The following is a 21593-nucleotide window of genomic DNA, read 5'->3' on the forward strand; positions in this document are numbered from 1 at the left end:
GTGAAAACATTCATACATACACAGACACACAAACACATATATTACATATTGTTTTAAGACATTACACAGTTAATTGATGGCAATTAAAATAGTAAAAAGTTTAATTTAAAAATTATAGCATTTCACTCCAAATTTTGCTGCAAGATTTGCCCACTGGATTGTATGTTTTAAAAGACAGGGTCTAACTCTTACTATGTATCCCTGATGGGCTTGATACTGGAAAGACAAAACGTCGCTTTGAACTTAATGATTCTCCTGACTCAGACTCTCTGGTTCTGGGGTTACAAGCATATGCCATTACATACAGTAGATGGCACTTGTGAAAAAAAAAGTACATGATTATACAGAAATTATATGTACTTATAATTTACTCCACATGGCAGTCCAATAAGATATAACTAATTTATGTTATCTTATCCTACTTATATTTTCTCTATAAGGTCTAACTCCATGGTAACAAGACTTATCTTTGGTTTGATCTCTGATTATCTACCTATCATCTATCTCTAATCATTTATTCATCTATCAACCCAATTGAGTTCCCCATACAGTGCTTGGTACACATGATTTATGGGTTTAAGTGAAAACTAGTATTTAGATTCACAAAGCTTAAGTGTTTAGGACGGCAAGCCTTGCATTAACTCTTTCTTGAACCTGTGCTTCTCCCGATTATTCTCCTTAGTGCACTTTTGACTTCCTTGTTCCTCAGAGTGTAGATCAGGGGGTTCAACAAAGGAGTTACCAGAGTATAGAAAAGTGCAATGCTTTTATTCACTTCCTGTGAGTAACTGGAGGGAGGCTGGAGGTACATGGAGATAAGGGTGCCGAAGAAGATAATCACTACCAGAAGGTGGGAGCCACAGGTTCCAAAGGCCTTCCGCCTCCCCTGGGCTGACTTTATCTTTAGAACTGCATGAGTAATGTGGCCATAGGACACTAATATAAGTGACAGGGGTACCACCAAGAAGAAGACACTGACAGCAAAGAGTTCCGCCTCGTTGATGAAGGTGTTCGTGCAGGCCAGTTTCAGCATGACTGGAACTTCACAGAAGAAATGGTCCAGTCGATTTCTGCCACAGAGGGGCAGAGTCATGGTCAATGCTGTCTGTACCATAGAATTGCCAAACCCTGTGAGCCAGGCAGTTATAACGAGCTGTAAGCAAAGCTGTGGGTGCATGATCACCATGTAGTGGAGTGGGCGGCAGACAGCGGCAAAGCGATCGTAAGCCATCACCGATAAGAGGACACACTCCACTCCCCCAAGTCCCAGAGCGATAAAGAGTTGGGTCACACAGCCCCCGTAAGTGATGGTCTTGTCCTTCCCCTTGAAGTTGAACAGTGTCTGAGGGACAGTGCAAGTAGTCAAGCAAAGATCCATAAAGGAGAGATTAGAAAGGAAGAAATACATGGGGGTGTGGAGGTGAGGGTCGACGACGGACAGCAGAATGATTGTGCTGTTGCCTAGGAAGCTCAAGAAATAGATGACCAGGATGACCGCAAAGAGAGCTGTTTCGAGCTGAGGCCTGTTGGAGAAGCCCAGGAGAATGAATCCAGAAAAGAGGCTGCCATTAGTTCTGTCCATTGCAGTCCACCTGTGGGAAACAAGAGAGCAACACTTAGCTGGAGGCTTATTTCAGTTTCTTCTCCTAAGTAAATGCAACTGAACTGGGAAACTGGTCCCAGTTTTGCTGGAAAGCAGCTACTGTATTGCAGTTTTCCACAGCATTTCCTTTGTGTTTTCTCGCAACGCTCCTTGAAGACATGAGTGTGCTAAGCTTTAAACAGGCTTTAAGAGAAAAGACTCAACTCTTTCTCTGGTTGGAGTCACCTAATAAATGGCAGGGGGTTGAATCCAAATCTGCAATATGGTCTCATAACTGCCAAGGACCCCGTGTTTTTGTTATTGGATAAACTTTAAAACGATTTGAGTGTCTCGAAATTAAAACAAATTTTTCTCAGTAAGATGCAAATTTGCGCTTGTCTTGATCCTTCAGCTTGGGTATCATAAAATAATTAAAGCATTTTAGAATGGTTTTCCTAGTTCTTTTCTGCTCTGAGAAAGCATATGCATTTTCTGAAAATGCATAGAAAAGGAAATGCAGCATTGACAACAAGTAGTGGAGCACTGCATCTTAATATATATGCAACCAGAATATGGATAGGCCCAGAATCTAGGAGCATTCTAATGATTGGAAGGCCACTACTGTAAATGTTTTTCGATTTCAGGGTACCAGCCTTGATTCCTCATCATCAGTGGCACCCCGCAAAGAGCTGGGGACTGTTTGTCCAATGTTTGCTCTTTTATTTTCTCTACTTTATAAGTAAAAAAAAAAACTCTCAGTGTAACAGAGAAAAATTTTCCAACTTTTTATTCTGAACTTTCAAAAATATCAGCTTTATAAAAGAATCTACTTTCCTATTTAAATAACTGGTCCTGAAGTCTCTAATGCATTTCTTTCTCTCATGACTTCCCATGATTCAAATTTAGTACTGCATATTACAAGGACCCCAGTATGCTGAACCACATTCTACAACTGAGCTACACTTCCAGCCCCAACAGCAGCAAAACTATAACCTACAAAAGGTCTGGGCCACGGACAGGGGAGGGGGATGAATTAGAACAAAATATAATAGCAGATATGTGTGAAAGTGCCATAAAGAAATCAATTACTTTGCATACTAACTTGCAGAGTTAAGAATGTCTTCAATATTATATAGCATGGAAATAAAAATAAATTGGCCTGTGCAAGTTTCTTGAGCATATAAAAATAAAAACGGAAAATAAAATAGAATAAAACAATAACATAAGCTTAAAAATGGCCATAACTAGTTGGACATGGTAGTTCACACGTGTAATGGCAGAGTAGAAGGATGAGTTTTTCAAAACCATCTCCTGTTACATGGAAAATTCAAGACTCGGTGGGGCTAGATGAGACCATGCCTTTAAAAATGGCTATAGATTATTAGTAACTAATTTTGTATTGCTGAAAGTGTTAGCTGTCTTGGAGGAAAGCCTTGAACAATAGCTATGCAACAGTTGCCTGTACAATGGTCGCTTTATTTCCCCTACAAGGGAAATGTTCGTGCTCTAGAACCCAGCCTGTTTGGAAAGATGTGGTTTCCTTTCCTCTTCTTCCCATCCACTGGAGGCAGATGTTGATAACTAGTCATGTATAGTCTTGCTTTTTTATTGTCTGTGTGCAATCTTGCCAGACCCTGTTAATCCTTTATAATTATAATTTGTCTATACACAAGGTGTCTTACTGGCTGAAGAGAAAGCTTACTTTCTGTCTATTGTGCCTTTCTTATTGGACTCTTGGGTGCCAGATTCTTTATATTCTTTTCAGTGATTACTTTAGTAGCAGTAACTGTCATGACAAAAAGAAAGATAATTTGGAATAAATTATAAAATCCAACAAAATGGGAGCAAAGTGCTTGCATTCTAAGCATAAATCTGCAATTAATATGTTTTGAGATTTTAAAGTTTGATTTTGCACTTCCCTTGCTCAGCTGTTTCTCTTTCCAAATAGAAGAGATAATGTTGTTGCCTTTTGTCCTGGACTGAAACCCAGGCAGGCTCAATAGCTAGAGCACCCTATTCCATCAGCAAAAGCTGTTTTCCAGTGACAATAGAGCTTGTCATTTCTTTCTCTTTTAGATTAGCAGGGCTTCTTTCAAGAATTCTAAACATAGTGTCAACTTAAGGATCAGTTTTTATTCATTTCTGTTAGCACTTACCTTTGATTCTTCTTCCAAAGGTTAAAAGTGTTCCATAGAAAATAATCTGAAACAAGAAAACCATATATTCTTCTAAGACATAAGCAATTCATTGTAATCACAAGGTAGAATCAAATCTACACAGATTATTTCAAGATGTTTCCATATAGTCACATTAGTTCTCCAGCCCTGGCTATGATGAATACTAGAGCTCAAGACAACAGGAATTTATTGTTTCACAGTTCTGAAGGCTATAAATCCAAAATCAAGGTATGAGCAGGGGTGGGATCTCTCTCAAACCTCTACAAACCTGAATCCTTTCTTGTGTCGTTTTGTCCTTCTCGTGGTTTGCTGGCACTCCTTGGCGTCCTGTGGGTTGTATGTGTGGAGCTTCAATTTCTGTCTTCACGTCAAATGGCATTTTCTGTCTTTCTTCTAAGCCTAGTGGCCATGGATTGAGGCTCACTAAATTAACTATAATGCCATGTTAACTTGATTATGTATGCAAAGGCAGGATTTCTATTGTTTTTTTTTTTTTTGGTGGGGAAGGGAGTATCAACCCATGAAAATGTCTTAATTATATATGTCAAATTATAATGCTTTCTTATTATAAATACATTTCCATTGAGTAGTATAAGACCAAAGATGGGTGTATTAGTTCTAGCTTATTTCAAATTCATAAATGAGATAAATTGACCATGATGATTGTTGGCACTATGATTTAGAAAGTATTTATTTCTTCTGCTTCACACATAGTGGAAGTCACTTGCCAGGAATACCCAGATAAAGTTCTTCATTACACATCTTTGCTACAACTGAGAGATTGAAATCCATACAGAGTGTACATTTTAAGACCTGTCAAATTTAAGACCTGTGTTTAGTTTGAATGGGATAGAAAATATTTACATCCTTTTCCTTCTGGCATGCAAGGTTACTCATCTAACGTGGAATTCAGGATCCTACTCTGATCTAGAATTTATTCTATTAGTAAACTTTTATACAGATATTACTTCTCCAGGTAACACCCAGTATTCTATAGAGTTTAAATCAGAAGTTAAATGAACAACCTTAGCTGGCTTGGGGAGCAACTGAGCTGGTGTTGGATCGAAAATATGGAATCCTCTGTAGATGAGTAACAAAGATTGCAGACAGTCAGCTGCCTCCTGGAAGAAGCAAGGAGGTCTTTGAACCCCGAAGACTGGTGTTGGCGGGAACATTAATATTAGGCAAATTAAAATCACATCTTCAAACATGTCACATTCTGTGATTATCAGTGTGTGAGTTTGGCTGAGGAACTGCAGGGCAGGGTTACGTGATGGGTAGGTTAAATAGAATTCTTAGAATAAATATAAATTTCACATGAAAGTGTGCTTTAAATATGTCGTCCTATGGATGGTCTTTAAAAATGGATAATGACCCAAATGCTATGCAGGCCTTTGAATTTGATAGCAATTTCTTCAAAAGCTACTGTTGATAAAACCTGGGTTTTCCCAGGAAGCTTTTCTGCCCATGAATTTTAGAGTCCTACAACTAAACAGAAGTTAAACCAGAAATCTGTGGCATCTGCCCATGTGTAAAAGGGCAAATGTTATGTCAGAGGAATCTTTTTATGTGCTACCAAATCCCCGGATTTGCTTTGGGGACCGAGATGCTTGAGGATGTGCTTATTTCCGGTGGCCCCAAGAGTGTCTTGCCCCATGTAACTCATTAACCCCTGTTCAGGTATCCAGAGTTTGACACCTCCAGGGAGCAGTGGAAGTGGAAGGCTCGGGAGAGGTCAAATGGATGGTTATCCTATTGTCTCTACTCCATCTATTCCTTGGGCTCAGAATTACCTGCTTTTATTCTTTGCTAGGCATGACATACCTAGTAGAGTTGATAGCATTTCAGGGATCAAACTTTAAATTCTTCACCTTTCAGAACCCCCCTTTTTCCCTACCTAATGGGAAAGAGGTCCGGTCCTCAAGTATAACATTCTGGGCCTTTCCCCATATGACTTTGTGCTTGTCCTATTGGTCCAATGTGTTTTTTGATGATGCTATTAACTGTATTACCTTCCAGGGTTTCTGAGACCTTGTCAGTCAGTCACACCTGGTCTACTCTATCATCATCAACCCTATGTCCATAGCCTAAAAACTGTGTCTTCCATCAGAAAAATATAAAGAGGGGGATGGATGTGATAGAGCATGTGTTGGAGGCCTTAAGTTCAAACTGCAGGATTAAAAAACAGACAACGAGAAAAGTAGAATCAAATCCACCACCATATTCCTTTTTTTTTTTAAAATGAAAGTTTCTCATTATATAGTTACTGGCTGACTTTGAACTCACGGGAATTCTCCTGCCTCACCCTCTCAGAGCTCTGTAATTAAAGGTCTGAGCCACTGTGTCCAGCTCATTTCAATCTGTTTTAATTCTTTTCATCCATTAACTTGGAACAATATATTCATATTCTCCTGCCAACAAAAATTCCATGTGTAATGATTTCTTTGCTTATTACTCTGGTGACGGCACTTTCAGTGAGGTTTCTAACTCCCTTTCTGTCATGTGGTCCAGACACTTGATGACATCTGAAGTCAGTGCTTCCCCATCTTTCAAGACGTTACATTCTTTAATAACAACTTGCTTCTCTCTGTTATTCCTTGGACTCAGAATTACCTGCTTTTTTTTTCTTTGCTAGGCATGAATCTGTGAATTTTTTTTTAATTTATTTAGTTTGCTTTTGGTGCTGGGGATTTAGCCCAGACTTCGTACATGTTAGTGAAATGCTCTCCTATGAAGCAGTACCACACTACTTTAACTTTCTCTTGTAGTGCGAATAATAAAAACCCAGACACTGATATTAGGATTCAAGCTGAAGATCAGAAAAGTAAAGCAGCCAGCCACTGGCTTTTACCTCTACCTCAGACCAAAATGGGTAATCTTGTCTCCATGAATCCTCATACTGGGACCGAGCTGAGACCTACCTCCTCCTGTTTTATATTCCTCCCTAGGGCTGGGATTAAAGGCATGCATCACCACCTCCCGACCTCTGTGGCTAACTAGTGTGGCTGCTGGGATTAAAGGTGTGTGCCATTACTGCCCAGCCTCTATGGCTGACTAGTGTGACTAGTTTGCATTCTGATCTTCAAGTAAAAAGTGTTTTTTTTTAAATTAAAACACAAATACTATACTACTATATACCACAGCACTTTAATTTTTTTCTACTTGGAATGGTCTTACTAGTTGCCCAGGCTGACCTTGAACTCTTGGTTCACCTGCCTCAGTCTCCTGAGTAGCTGAGATTACAGATGGACAGCACAGTGCCTGGTTGAATTCTGTGTGTTTGCAGGGTTGGGGCAGAAGTCGACATCCCGTGTCTCCTTCACTTGTTCTCCACTGTAGTTTTTTGAGACAGGTTCTCGTTGAGCCTGGAGTTCACTAATTTAGCAAAGTTCCCTGGCTAGCAGTCCCCATGATTCCTCCAGTCTCTCCCCTGGTTCTGAAATTGCTGGCACTTTTATGTAGATGCTGGGGATCCAAACTCAGGTCCCTATGCTTCCACAGCAAGCACTTTATTGACTGAGCCATCTTCTCAGCCCTGAAATTTTACTTTTAATTGACAAGATAATTCTTTATTTTTATAGTGTATGCATATGATGCAGGCATCACACAACAATAACTAACATGTATCACCTCAAATCTTAACCACAGCGATGAGATTAACTGAAATCTCTTTATCTAGCATTCTTGAACTAATACTACATTAATATTAACTACCATCACCCCCTCTCTGAGATAGAACATCAGGACCTTTTCCCCTCTAATTGTGACTTTGAATTCACTGGCTAACATCCTCTTGTACATTGCTGCTCTATCTGCTTTTGGCCAGTCTTTGGCAATGACTCCGCCCTATTTTCTATTTCTGTGTAGACAGCATTTCCAGAGTCCACACTTGAGCTCTTACAGTACTCACCCTTCTGTTTCTGACTCATTTAGCTTTATGATTTTCAGTTCCATCTGTGTTATTTAAAATGATAAAATTTCATTTTTTTTTCATATCTGGAAAATAATTGTATATCAATCCTGGTGGCACAGGTCTTGGGTCCTATCATATTTCAGGTAAAGGAAGGGGAATCAATTGTCCCAGTGCAGGGTAAACTAGATAAGATCAGCATTCATAGACAAACAAACAAGCAGACGAACAGGTAAACCCCCACACAGCAGAAAAGAGTTCAATTGTGTATATTGAACACTTTATTCATTTATCCGTTGATGACACATTAGGTTGAAGAATCTTCTTACTGTATAAAAATGGCAGTTTCTATCCCTGCTTAAGCTGAATTGCAAGATCATCACTGCGGGGCTGGAGAGATGGCTCAGCGGTTAAGAGTGCTGACTGCTCTTCCAAGGGACCTGTGTCCAATTCCCAGCACCCACGTGACAGTTCACAACCATCTGTAACTCTAAGATCTGACACCCTCACACAGGCACACATGCAGGCAAAACACCAATGCACATAAAATAAAAATAAGTAAGTTATGTGGGAAAAAAAGGTCATCACTGATTTCAGGATGAAGACTTTTAACAATGGTGGTGTCTTGACTTGAGAACCTCTGGACAGGAAAACTGAAAAGAGACAGGCAATGGACAGGATCTGCCAAGCAGCTACCTTATATTGAAGCCTGAGGCTTGGAGGACCCTGCTCACTTAGCTGGATCCCTTCAATCACAATGAATGCAACAACCATTGTCTCTCTCTTCATGGCCCTGTGAAGAAGCCCATTCTGTAGTCCCCACCTATGGTGCTCTCAATTTTTAGAATTCAGTTAAAGCCCTTCATGTTCCACGAAGCTTTTTTTCATCTAGGTTGGGTCAACCGTGCCTCAACATGTCCCTCAAAGGAGTCAAACCAGCAACTGCTAAGCAAGAACTAAAATAAGTCATATAAACATCCAACTCCTGCCTGGTATTCCAGGGTGGCCTGAGGTACACAGTGAGATGCTGCCTAAAAACAACATAGACAAACAGCAAACAACCCTAAGAACTAAGCAGGAGATGAGGCTCCATGCGGCTGTGCTTACTTAGTGCACAGAGGCTTTGGGTTCAATCCCCAGCACTGTAACAGACAAAACAAAACACCCAAAGAAAGAGAAAGAAAAATGAATAAAGAGAAATGGCAGGATAAACTGGTAAAAAGGAGTTTTGGATTAATTCTTGTCCAGGCTATTATTCTGTTTTGGCTTTAAACATTTAAAAAATAGATCTATTCATTTGTGTGTATGCAAGCCGTGACACATGCGGAGGCCAGAAGGCAGCTGTAGAAGTCAACTCTCTTTCTTCATCATGTAGGTCACAGGGATCAAACTCAGGTTGTCAGATTTGGAGGCAAGTGCCCTTACCCACTGATTCATCTGCTTAGTCCTCTGTTCTGGCTTTTAAACTAAGCAACTGGTAAGACTCTGAATGCTTTCTAATGATAAAGGATTTTTTTTGTAAATAAAAAGCTATTTACATAAAATTTTTGTATCTATTTTGTGTGTGTGTGGTGTGTGTGTGTGGTGTGTGTATGTGTGGTATTTGTGTGCGTGTGTGTGTGTGTGTGTGTAGTGTACTATGGAGCTAGTGCAGCAGTCAGAGGACAACTTGTGGGTAGATTGGATTCTCGATTTCCAACTTCACGCATGTTCCAGGGGTCAAACTCAGGTTGTTGGGCTTTCCAACAAGTTCCTTAATGCAATGAGCCATCTCACCAACCCTATAAATAAAACTTCAAAATCTACTTCTTTCCCTTCATTTTACAGATGTTGAAACCTGCACCTTCTCACTGAATTGCTGTGCAACCTCACTGTCTTGGTCAGTGTCATAATCATCGGTTCATTATTATAGTTGACACCTGCATTCGTGTGTGCCTATGGACTGTAATGCATGGCATAGTACTTGGAGAGAGTTTTTAGAATTCATCTTGTATTAGGAGGTTTTCTGCATAAGGGGAAATTTTGAAGCCATGGGAACTGGTGTTTAGGTGTGAATGATTGTAGAGAGGAAATTAAATCACTCTAAGACAGAAATACCTTTCAAACAGAGAAATAACCTAACTTTGTTGAGTTTTACTCAATGAAACTTTTTTCTGCTAGTTTAAGAGGCATATGCAAAGCTATATTACTTGATATAGAATCTAGTCTATAAAATCAGCTTAATAAACTTCAAAAAGAACAATGTCTCTAATAAATAGAAAGCAATTTGATTTTTAAGCCGTGTTGAAACTACATTCAACAAAAATCTACTGAAAACCAACAAGCTTCTTCCCTCCCTCCCTCACTCCCTTTCTCCCTCTCTCTCTCCCTCCCTCCCTCCCTCCCTCTCTCCGTCTCTCTGTCCCTGTCTCTGTCTCTGCCTCTCTCTCTCTCTCTCTCTCTCTCTCTCTCTCTCTTTCTTTCTTTCTTTCTTTTGTTCTTTCTTTCTGTTTTGGTTTTCAAGATAGGGTTTCTCTATGTAGCCCTGGCTATCCTGGGACTTTCTTTGTAGACCAGGCTGGCCTTGGACTTACTGACCCACTGAAAAGTTGAATGGTAAAGTAGCTGTTTTTGAAGACTCAACAGGGTAAGGCACTTTAAAAAATTATTTTTTATGTGTCTCTGTGTGTGCTTGTATGGCTTTATCTCCACAATTTGCATGTAGGTGCCATGGAAGCCAGAAAGCAGCACTACATTTTTGGAAGTGAATTATAGGCAATTGTGAGCCGTCTACTGTGCGTGCTGGGAACTAAATGATGTCTTCTACAAGAGCTGTAGGTGCTCTTAACTGCTGAGCTTTCTCTTCATCCCCAGAACCCCTGTTTTAAAGATAATAGTGAGATGATAGTTGCAGACAAGATGTATTTCTATTACTAGGAAAGTAATAGGACCTTAAGATTTTTCCATAGATTACAGGAATTAAGCACTTGTTTCTTTGTACAAGCACCTTAATGTCTATGTGAATAAGAGAACATATACACTCCACACACACTTTTCACACTCACTTCATGGCTTTCATATAAAAAAATTGTAGTTGGATTTTTCTTTGGGCCACCAACTCACAGTAAGACCTGGAGACTTACTATTCATTATGGAAGTTTGGCCTTAGCTTAGGTTTTCCCCAGTGAGCGCTTACAACTTAAATTAACTTGTTTCTGTTAATCTGTGTTTTGCAGTGTGGCTTGGTTGCTTCTCCTCTGTACCATCTGTCTGACTTCTTCAGTGTCTCACTGGCATCTCCCCGCTGGCATCTCTTGTGGGCCTAGGTTCATCCCAAGTTCCTACCTCTGCCCAGAAGTTCCACCTATTCTCTCCTTCCTAGCTATTAACTACTTAGACCCTTATTAAACCAATCACAGTGACACATATTTACATAGTGTAACAAATATTCTGCACAAAAAGTTCCTTAATGAAAACTGCTTTTTAAAGAATGAGAACTCCTCCTGATACATCAAGTCACTTGTGATAAACTCTTAGTCTTGTGACTTGTGAAATTTGGGATGCTGTTCCCCAATGTGGGAAACCAAAGGATGCAAATGGATGATTGGTTTTTAAAAACTAATCCATATTGAAATCAAACATGGAGCTTTTATAATACAATAATTTCTATACTTATTAAACTTCAGAATTTCTGTGTTTCTTGGGAAAATATGTAGGTAATTTAATGTAGCAGATCAAAGAAATAATATTTAACTCTCTGTTTTGTTTTTATGAAGCAGGGTCTCATGTAGCTCAGGCTTACTCCGAACTCCCTGCCCAGTTAAGAATTACCCAGGATTTCTGATTCTCCCATTTCCACCTCACATGTACAAGGATTATAGGCATATGCTACCACACATTGCTTAGTCAAAATTTTTAAATTAAGAAACATGTATAGTAGAGATGACACATTGTGTAGCCATGTTTGCTACTGAAGACCTGAGTTTGGAAATTGGGACCAACACGATGGAAGGAAATAATCGTCTGCTGCAGGTTATCCAATCGCCTCCACATGCGTACTATGGCACGCATGTACTTGCATGTGCATGTATACAATTAAATAAATATAACTAAAAACATACATCTATAGCAGGGTTTCTCTGTATAGCTCAGGTTAACCTCAAGCACATAATCCTCCTGAATGCTGGGATGACTGGGATACTTACATGGCTGTTTCTTAAAAATAATACTGTGGACCACGTCTAGACAAATGCTCTATCTTACCCACACAATGAGTATTGTATTAGTTTATAAAATGATATAACGGGTAAAGCATTAACTTATAGTTAATAGATGACAAACGTAAGTGTTTAGGGATTCCATTGGCTCAGTTTCTCCATAAAACAATGTTACATAAATGGCTAATGATAAAAATCATAGGATTTTTTTTCTCATTCAAGCTTTAGTCGTAATCCATATATTTGAAGCACTGATTCATGATTTTGGTTGAGTTTTAAGCAGTCGAGGTCATCTTAGAAGGGAAACGACCAGATGCTTTGGCATATCAGATGCAAGGTGTTTGTTTTAGGGACCACATCTTCCCCGTCTATCACATAGTGAATAATTAGCATGTATTTGAGGCTGTACAACACATTCTTCCAAGTCTCACCACTGGAGCATAAACCATTGGGCAAGCGAAAGTATTTGGATGAATTGAATTTTAAGCTTTCGTCCTACTTATTACAGGTTTGTGTTGAGTAAATGAGAGAAGCAACGCGAGGGGAAGCCCTTTGCCCTTACTTCCTAGTCACGAGTCTCTTCAGTGCTCCCTTCACATCCTTGTTCCTCAGCGTATAGATGACGGGGTTTAACATGGGAGTTACCAAGTTGTAAAAGAGGGTAAGAAATTTTCCTTGGTCCTGAGAAGCTTTGTGCCCTGGTTGCATATACATATAGATGATATTCCCATAAAACAAGGAGACTACGGTGAGGTGGGACCCACATGTGTTGAAAGCCTTCCTCCTTCCCGAGGCTGACTTGATCCTCATCACCGCTAGAGCAATGCAGCTGTAAGACACTAGGATGAGAGCCAGCGGCACAAGCACTATTATCACCGATAAGATGAAAACAGTGCTTTCTACAGCCACCGTATCCACACAGGCAATTTTTATCAGAGCTGGCATCTCACACAAGAAGTGCCTCACCCGACATCTGCCACATCGTGGCAGCTTCATGGTCACAGGAGACATGACTGTGGAGTTGAGGAGTCCAACACTCCAGGCCACAGATACCAACTTCCAGCAGAGCTGAGAATGCATGATGACGGAGTAGCGAAGAGGCTTGCAGATTGCAGTGAAGCGGTCGTAAGCCATGACAGCCAGCAAAACACACTCAGTGCCTCCTAGGCCGAGAAACATGAACAGCTGGATCGCACAGCCGGTGTAACTGATGGACTTATCCTGGCCTCCTAAATTGAAGAGCAGCTGAGGGATGGAGCTGGTAGAGAAGCAGAGATCAAGGAAGGACAAGTTGGTGAGGAAAAAGTACATGGGTGTGTGGAGGCAGGGGTCCAGATGGGACACTAAGATAATGACAATGTTGCCCACTAGAGTCACCAGGTAGAAGATGAGGACAAACACGAAGAGGATGGATTCTAGCCTGGGTCTGTCGGAGAAGCCTAGGAGGATGAACTGTTCCTGGCAGCTCTGGTTGCTCATGGCATCAGGGGTCAGTCCATGCCTGCAGGAAAGCCATGAAAAACACGTCAAGTTCATGAGAGACAAGTCAAGTCATCAGCAGAGGGACAAAGAGTTGTACATCATTTCAAAATCCTGAGAAGATCTATACAGCATCTCCTGAGAAAATACTCGTATTGGCCTCTTTTCTTTCTTTTTGGATACCAAAGCTATACGGAGTATTATATACTGTTTGAACAGCACAGATGTGTAGAGAGACCAGGAAAAGATAACTGATACTCCCCAAAGGATCACTGCTGCATTATCCATGCGTTTCCCTTTAGTTTTTTCTTGGGTGCACATATAACATTCACCAAATGGTCGTGTGTTTAAGATTTAACTGTCTGATTTCCTTTTTGAAAATATTTATTTATTTAGCGTGAGTGTGTGTGTGTGTGTGTGTGTGTGTGTGTACGTGTGAATGTTTGCCTGCGTGAATGTAAGTACAGTACCTGTGTGCGTTCCCTTTGAGTTCAGAAGAAGGTGACCTGTCTTGTGGATAGTGGAAACCAAACCTGGCTCTAAACTTCTGAACCATCTCTACAGCGGCATGTCTGATTTTTCCATCATTCAATACTGTATCTTAGAATTTGCCTTAGTTTTAAAATTCCACAAAACAACAGTAATTGGTATTCCTATTACTGTGCTACCTTTCCTTGGCAGTTGTTCACCAAAGATGTTTCATTTGTACTAAAGATCTAAATAGTTTATGGATGTGCCTGCTTTATTGTGTTATTTCTCCTAAATATATGACAAATGTTTGATCCAAAGAGAGATATATTGTTTGAGAGTGAAATTTTTTTTTTGTAGAGAGGTGGGTAAATTCTTTATGCATTACAAACTTTCTATATTGGAGAAAACATTTTTTTGTCATTAACTAACAGGGCCTATAAAAGTTTATCAGCAGAGCTCAAAACTATTTGTGGTATAATGAAAGCAGGAGTAACTAATGCCTGGTTTCATTTTGTTTTTTGGAACTGAAGACAAACCCTTCAATTTTTATCTACCCATTGAATTAACAGAAATATACAAATTCTCATGAAAATGATGGATTCTACTTTACCTTTTCCATGCAATTCTTACCTTCTCTTCTTGTAAATACACACTCACCTATATTATCATAAAACTACAGCTTTATAAACACATAATAATGCAAAGTTTTCAGTCACTATTATATGTTAATCCTCTCTTCCATTTATGAATGAACCTATAGTTCCTATACATTGAATTTTAGAGGACACTTTTTTGAGACAGGAATTCACTGTGTAGCCCTAGCTAGATTGGAATTCCACTTGTAGACCAGGCTGGCTTCTAACTCATAGAGATCAGCCTGCCTCTGCCACTAGTGGGTTGGACTTGAAGGCATATATTACCACAATCTGCTTTTACTGTGAATTTTAAAATGGCAAACATACATAAATAAGCTTGACTTAGAGATTCTAATATATTCCCAGAGAGTGCTGTCATGTTACCTTGAAAAATAACAGACCTTTTTCTTTAAGAAAGTTGTTTGTAAAATAAAAAAAAAAAATCCAGGTAAAGCATTCTTTTGTATTTCAAACTGATGGTTAAATTCAAAGCCATAGATCTAGAGTTTAGAAATCTTTAAATCCATATAGGTTCCTTTGAATCCATATCAAAGAAATGACCCAAATTTAAGATGTACGAAGACAAACCAATGGCTGCCATATAGTAAGTTATCACTTAACACCCTGACATAACCATATTTTGTGGTGCAGAAGCCAGAAGAATTTGGTTCAGTAGTCTATTAAATGAAATGACAAGTTCCTTACTTCGTAAGGCTGATTTGATATTAGAGCATTCAGTGTTGGGTCTCTGCCACATAAAGAACTTTATGATTCCACCAGAAACTACTCTAACTACTCTAACTACTCTAACTAGTAGCTATGACTAGTTCTTTCCATGTAAGTCATCATTTCTAGTCATGTAAGTATGAAAAACATCACATAGAGACAGGATAGAGTGAAGGAGCCACCTTCATACAGTGTCCCACACACTCTGTGGTTCCCACACTGTCATTTATATTTATAAAGTGTCTGGCTCATGATAAATCATGCTATAGATATCAGCAGTGACTATGATAGACCGGAAAGATCAGGTTTGTGTTGCTTGTTATCAATCGTGACATGTCCCATAGTATAGAATGTAATCTGAGTGTGTGGCAGCAAAGACTGACTGATCTTGGTCGGCTTAAATTAGTTACAACTGCTTGGGTGTGGTGGCACAAGCCTTTGATCCCAGCACTTGGGAACAGGCTGATCTCAGTGAGTTTCAGTCCAGCTTGGTCTACAGAGCGAGGTCCAGGACAGTTGGAGCTCTTAACAGAGAAACTGTCACAAAAGCCCAACATAATAATAATAATAGTAATAATAATAATTAATAATAACAATTTACAAATGTAAGTAGTCAGAGAAGAAAACTTTGTGTGGAAGTTACCTTCTAAATGATCTCAAAAATTCTCTGTTGATTAAGAGTTGATACAGCTTTAGGTCAGAGAAGTCAAGATTATCCTTCAAATATACAGTTCAAACTTCAGAGCAGATTTTTATTGTTAAATATAAATATTCAGCAAACATTTGTCAGTTTCCTGTTATATATCTGTGTAAGAGATACAATGATTATTAAAATAGATAGTAACTGACCTCACTGATTTATAGACTAGTGGGAGAAAGAAATTCATCAAAACTCACAAAAATGAATGTATGGTGACTGTCAACTTCATTACACCTTATTGAGTGCTGAGTAGTGGGTTTTCTGGAACTGCAGAATTAAATCCTCAGGCCTGAATTTTTAGGACACAGTAACTTACCAGTGTGTGCACAGCTGGAAGTTATAGAGTGATATTTGAACACAGACATGTTTGACTTGAAAACCACATTTTACTAAACCAGAAAGAAAATGTATTAATTAGTCCTACAACTGAAGCTTTAATTAATTATTTAAATAAATGTTTAATTAATTACTTATAATACATTAATTATTAATTAGTACTGCAACCCTTCAAGGGTTCCATTAAGATAAGCAGAACACTTAGTACTTCACTTGATGGTTTATTCGAATTTTCTGCAAAACTTGATTTTCTAAGGCAAATAAAGGATATATAATTACTTATCAATTCTGAAGTATTTAAGGAAAAAACTCCCATGCTGGGAAGAGAGGACTGACTGTCATAAGTTGTCCTCTGACCTCCACATGCACACTAGAGCACGCGTGTATCTATATACCCACACTAATACAGTAAGTGACTGAAATAAAAATGTAAAAACTCCAGGTATAATTTCTTTTTGTTGTGCTAGTTCAGGGTTTCATGTGCTGTAGGCAAACACCCCAGCCCTGAAGATGAAATTTGCAAACACTCCGAACATTTCCAGGTAGAACACATATCTCGGGTAGTAGAGGTAAACCACACACTACTGCTCCCTTTCCCCTTTACTTACTGAGTACTAGTTTTCTTTAGGTAGTAGGAGAGTAGTATGTGCTCAGAATTTTCCCTAAAATTTTTACGAGTCGGAAAATTTTTCAGTGGTGGGTTTGCAAAGGTTGTAGAACTGAGATCTCTTTTGATGAAGCAAGAGCTAATTACCAGCACACATATGACAGGAAGCAAGGTGAAAGGGAAGCGAGAGAAGCAGAAACAGCTGCAGATTGGGATAGTCAAGAAGGAGGAAGGACAGAGATGAGAGCAAGGAAAGAGATTATCTTGATTGAGGGAGCCATTATAGAGTTAGCAAGAAACCTGGCTCTAGAGAAATTCCCAGGAATCCACAAGGATGGCCCCAGCTAAGACCCTAAGCAATAGAGGAGAGTCGGCCCCGATCTTGACTTGCCCTGTAGTCAGACTGATGAATATCCTAAATATCACCATAGACCCTTCATCCAGCAACTGGTGGAAATAGAGGCAGAGACCCACATCAGAGCACTGGACTGAGATCCCAAAATCCAGTTGAAGAGTGGCAGGAGTGAGAATATGAGCAAAGAGGTCAAGACTGTTGGGCCAAAATTATTTCAGGGCATGTACTTCAAGGCTTGTAGAACAGAGAAAAGCCTGGCTCGAGTTTGAGGGAGGATGAGACAGCAAAAACTGGGTGGACTTCCCTCCAGCCAGAGGGAGGGTTTGGCTGCCTCTCATTGGCTGGAGATACCCCAACATCACAAGATGTCACTTAAAGTATATAAGCTGATGCTCATAGTAATAAACTGAGTTCCTGCTTTGACTCGACTTTCTAGTGCACCTGATTGTCCTATGTCATGGGGCTGCAGAATGGGCATCCTGCTTCGTGGGGCTGTGGAATAAGCAGATAGCACACTCATATTTCCCTGGGAAATAAGGAGGCTCAGGAAGCCTAGCAAAGACCATGATGGGTACACTCACTGAAACAGTCTACCTGAGCTAATGGGAGCTCCATTACCAACTCCAGCCAGACTGGGAAGGAACAAGCATAGGACTAAACGAGTTCCTCTGAATGTGGTTGATAGTTGCATGGCTGGGACAGACTGGGGGGGCCATTGACAGCGGCACCAGAATTTATCACTACTGCATGTACTGGTTTTTTGGAAACCTATTCTCTTTGGATGATACCTTGCTCAGCCTAGATATAGTAGAGAGGGCCTTGGACCTTTCCCAAAGCAATGTGCCTTACCCTCTCTGAGGACTGGGTGGGGGTGGGGTGGAAGGTTATCTGGAGGGAATGGGAGGGGGGAAAGAGTGGGAACTTGGATTGGTATGTATAATGAAAAAAGATAGTTCGTTTTCTTTTTCTAAAAATAAAACAAATTAATTCAAAAAAAGAAAAAGAGGTTTAAGCACATCCTGTAAATCACACAATCAAAGAAAGAGTGGCAGTAGTAAAATTTTCCATATTACTAATTATGACCCGGAAGCAAATAATAAGGTTGGAAGACCAAAGGAGTTAATATACATACTTAGAACTGTTAACACAAACAAGATACAAAGACAAAAATTTTGTTCTCAGGATCTACATTTGGTGTTAAAAGATGCTACAAAATTTTTCCCTCTAATGATAGTTATGTCTTATTACTTTAACTCTTGCCTGCATTACTTTGCTAAAACATGTATTTTTAAAATTAAGTTAGTAACTTAGATAAGCATATATGTTTATAAAGTATATAGACCAGAACAGTATAATATGGCAATCCTTACAAAATGTAAGTGAATGGTTTTCAAATCCAGACAGAATTTCACCATGTTTCCCCCCTCACTAGTTGAATGACCCTGAAGTGATTTAACTGCCGCAGGCTCGATTTTCTTACCTGTGAAAGAGGAAAAGTGACGTGCGCGTCTCACAGGACCATCGTGAGGATGACATTTGACAGGAAAGCAGGTTGCTAAGAACGTTAAGCTGTATAGCAACCATGCAATACGGATTATTTTTCTTTCACTCACATTGAATTGTTCTCTGCCATTTTTGTCATATTTATCAGTCTGTTCTACTCCATTATATAATGAAACAAAATAAAATGAAACGTTTCAAAATTGAACTATGGAAAAGTAAGAATTGCTCCGGATAGGTCAAATAAAGAAAAGAATGTTAAAGACACTCACTTTGATACTGGGACCTCAATCACACATAATTCTGAGTGATTCCATCCTTTCCACCGGATTTGAATACCTCGCAAGGCTGACGATTAATAATTAATAATTAAAGTTTTATGTTGAAGTGCGGACACGGATGCTCATCCCGTTATTGTGGGACCAAGAGATGATCAAAAAATGGTCAGTGGTCATTGCCCCAGCTTGAGGAGTATCATTTTGGATCCCAAAAATGACTAGCTAAGACACATTGAAGAGGTTACTGAAATATTCAGTATGTTTTCAGAATTTATTCAGTATTTATTCAGAAGTAAAATATGTGCCTCACATATGCTATCTGTAAAATGGGCATACTGACAGTTCTTATTCTGAGATCTTTTTGGAGAATTAAGCAAATTAATATTTGTCATGCTAATATTTAGGTTAAGAAGACACACGTCAAATAAAATAAACATATCTTAATTTGTTGACTTATTTACTAGGACTTTGTCAATCCCTTGGCAAATATGAATCTAGACATGCCCGTCTTTATACCAACCTCATGGCTCATCACTAAGGTGAAGGGAAATTGCTAGGTTCAGGACACTGAACAATTTTTAAAGAATTATCATGAAAATTTTGGTGTGAAATGTGATATTTAGGTACATGGGGTGTGATGCAGTACGGATGCACTGAGTTGGTGATTATCTCCTCCTAGTTTGGGAAGACAATAAAGAGTACTAGGCAAGCCTACTTAAGCCAGCTTAATTTTCACTTAGACCAATGGTTCTTAACCTTCTTAATGCTGCAGTTCTTAATAGTTCCTCTTGTTGTGGTGATCTCCTAACCATAAGATTGTTCTCATCACTACTTCGTAAATATCTGATATGCAACTGCTGTGTAAGGGTCGTTGGAACCCTATAGGGGTTGTGACCCACAGGTTGAGAACCACTGACTTAAACCAAGGCTCAGTCCAGGTGTGTTGAAAGATACTCTTAGGCAAATTATATATTTAAATAAAGGTTTGTATTTTATTATCTGCTTCATAAGACCGACTACTCAGAGTTATTTCGCTACTGTCAATCTATTACTGGTATTATTTTGGCCAGCTGCTGGGATGAATGGGGCTTATGTCAGCATGTTTGCACGTAGGGTTTGTGGTGGTCCTCTCCGATCATCTGCGTTATCAAAGCAGCTCACTGAAACCATACTGTGAGGTTCCCAGGGCCTCTAAATAAAGTAAACTTTTGGCCTATAATCACTGACAGTAGAGAAATGGAGAAAATTATATCTCAAGCTTTCTTTCACCAGAGCAATTATACTCTCTTACAATCCCATGTCTTCTTTTTTTCCTGTCCCACAGCAACAAATGGGAATACCTTTCATCTCAATTTTTGCATTTTTTTTTTTACCGGTACCCTCTGATTTGAACAAAATATGTTTCCTTTTCCTATCAAGTTTTCAACAGCCTCTAACGGCCTAGCCAACTGTAAGTGTCCTACTTGTATGGAATTGGAGACAGGAGTATCTGAGAAAAGCAGAGCATGAGCGGCCACCACGCATAGCTGGCATGATGCCAAATACCGGGAGTACTACGACTGAACACGATGCACATGTCTCTGAGCCTCTTCGGAGTGGGGTTGTGAAAGAAGGATAAGGCAACTGTGTTGATAAGTGTTCACATCAAGTAAGTGCAAGGTATACAGACAGAGACTTATTATCTAAAGGCCAGGGGTGGAGGATGTGTTTTTGGAGGACAAGGTAACTCAGATAAGAACTTTACCAAGAGAGGAGCAAAGGCAAGAGAAACATGGGAGAAGTGGAAAAGGCTTTGTATATAGAGTGTGATGAGGACAGGACCATCCTGTCAAGCTGGAAGGTGCCAGAGGAGAGCATGTGAATTTGCAGCCCATGGTAAGTTTTGTCTTTAAAGAAGAAAACAATGATAAGCGCAGACTGACTCAAAGTCAGAATATGGTTAGAGTTAGAATTGAGGGCATACTGTGACTGAGCCTCGTTGATCTTGATATTCAAGATGCTGGCTATAATGTAAGCACAACTGTAGTGATCCTGCCATGGAAAAAGAGCCCTCATAAAGGCTGGGGGACAGGTTGGTAAGCTGTATGAGAATCTACAGTGAGGAACACACCTCAGGCAAGAAGGAAAGGGATGGTGGGACCAGGATGTAGGTTTGTGTCTAACCATTGCACAGATGTCAAATGAGATGTGTACAGAGAAGGATAATAATGAGGTTAATGTAGGGGTCAAGACAGTACCAAATGTCTTAAAGATTCTAGTTGTCTCTAATATTTCTTTTTAAAATCTATTTCTACTTTTAAGTGTGTGTGTGTGTGTGTGTGTGTGTGCAGGTGTTTGTGTGTTTCTAGATCTCCTGGATATGGAAATACGATCACTTGTGAACTGCTCTGAATGGGTTCTGGGAACAGAACTCAGGTCCTGTGAAAGAGTAGCAAACACACTTAACCACTGAGCCATCTCTACAGACCCTTATCTTTTTGAGATAGGGTCTCACACTGAACCCCAGGCTATCCTAGAACCCAACTACATAGCCCAGGTTGGTTTGGAACTCATGACAATCCTCTTACTTTAACCTCCCAAGCACTAGGGTAACAGAAATAAACTGCAATGCCCAGCTAAGTTTTAACTTTTCAAATCATTG

At 39.6% G+C, this 21593-nt stretch overlaps 2 protein-coding genes across 2 annotated transcripts; both read right to left on the bottom strand.

Moving 5' to 3' along the window:
• Window positions 1-637: 637 nt before the first annotated feature.
• LOC119817346 (putative olfactory receptor 2B8) lies at window positions 638-1582 on the bottom strand. Its single transcript, XM_038334539.1, has one exon. The coding sequence runs from the start codon at window positions 1580-1582 to the stop codon at window positions 638-640; it is 945 nt and encodes a 314-aa protein (XP_038190467.1).
• Window positions 1583-12423: 10841 nt separating this feature from the next.
• On the bottom strand, window positions 12424-13353 carry LOC119817367 (olfactory receptor 2W3-like). Its single transcript, XM_038334566.1, has one exon. The coding sequence runs from the start codon at window positions 13342-13344 to the stop codon at window positions 12424-12426; it is 921 nt and encodes a 306-aa protein (XP_038190494.1). The 5' UTR covers window positions 13345-13353.
• Window positions 13354-21593: the final 8240 nt, after the last annotated feature.

The sequence above is a fragment of the Arvicola amphibius genome, chromosome 6 (assembly GCF_903992535.2).
Source record: "Arvicola amphibius chromosome 6, mArvAmp1.2, whole genome shotgun sequence".
NCBI lineage: Eukaryota > Metazoa > Chordata > Mammalia > Rodentia > Cricetidae > Arvicola > Arvicola amphibius.

Excerpts from the sequence above, each read along its gene's own strand:
- LOC119817346 (XM_038334539.1), bottom strand. The coding sequence starts at position 1,582 with ATGGACAGAACTAATGGCAGCCTCTTTTCTGGATTCATTCTCCTGGGC.
- LOC119817367 (XM_038334566.1), bottom strand. The coding sequence starts at position 13,344 with ATGAGCAACCAGAGCTGCCAGGAACAGTTCATCCTCCTAGGCTTCTCC.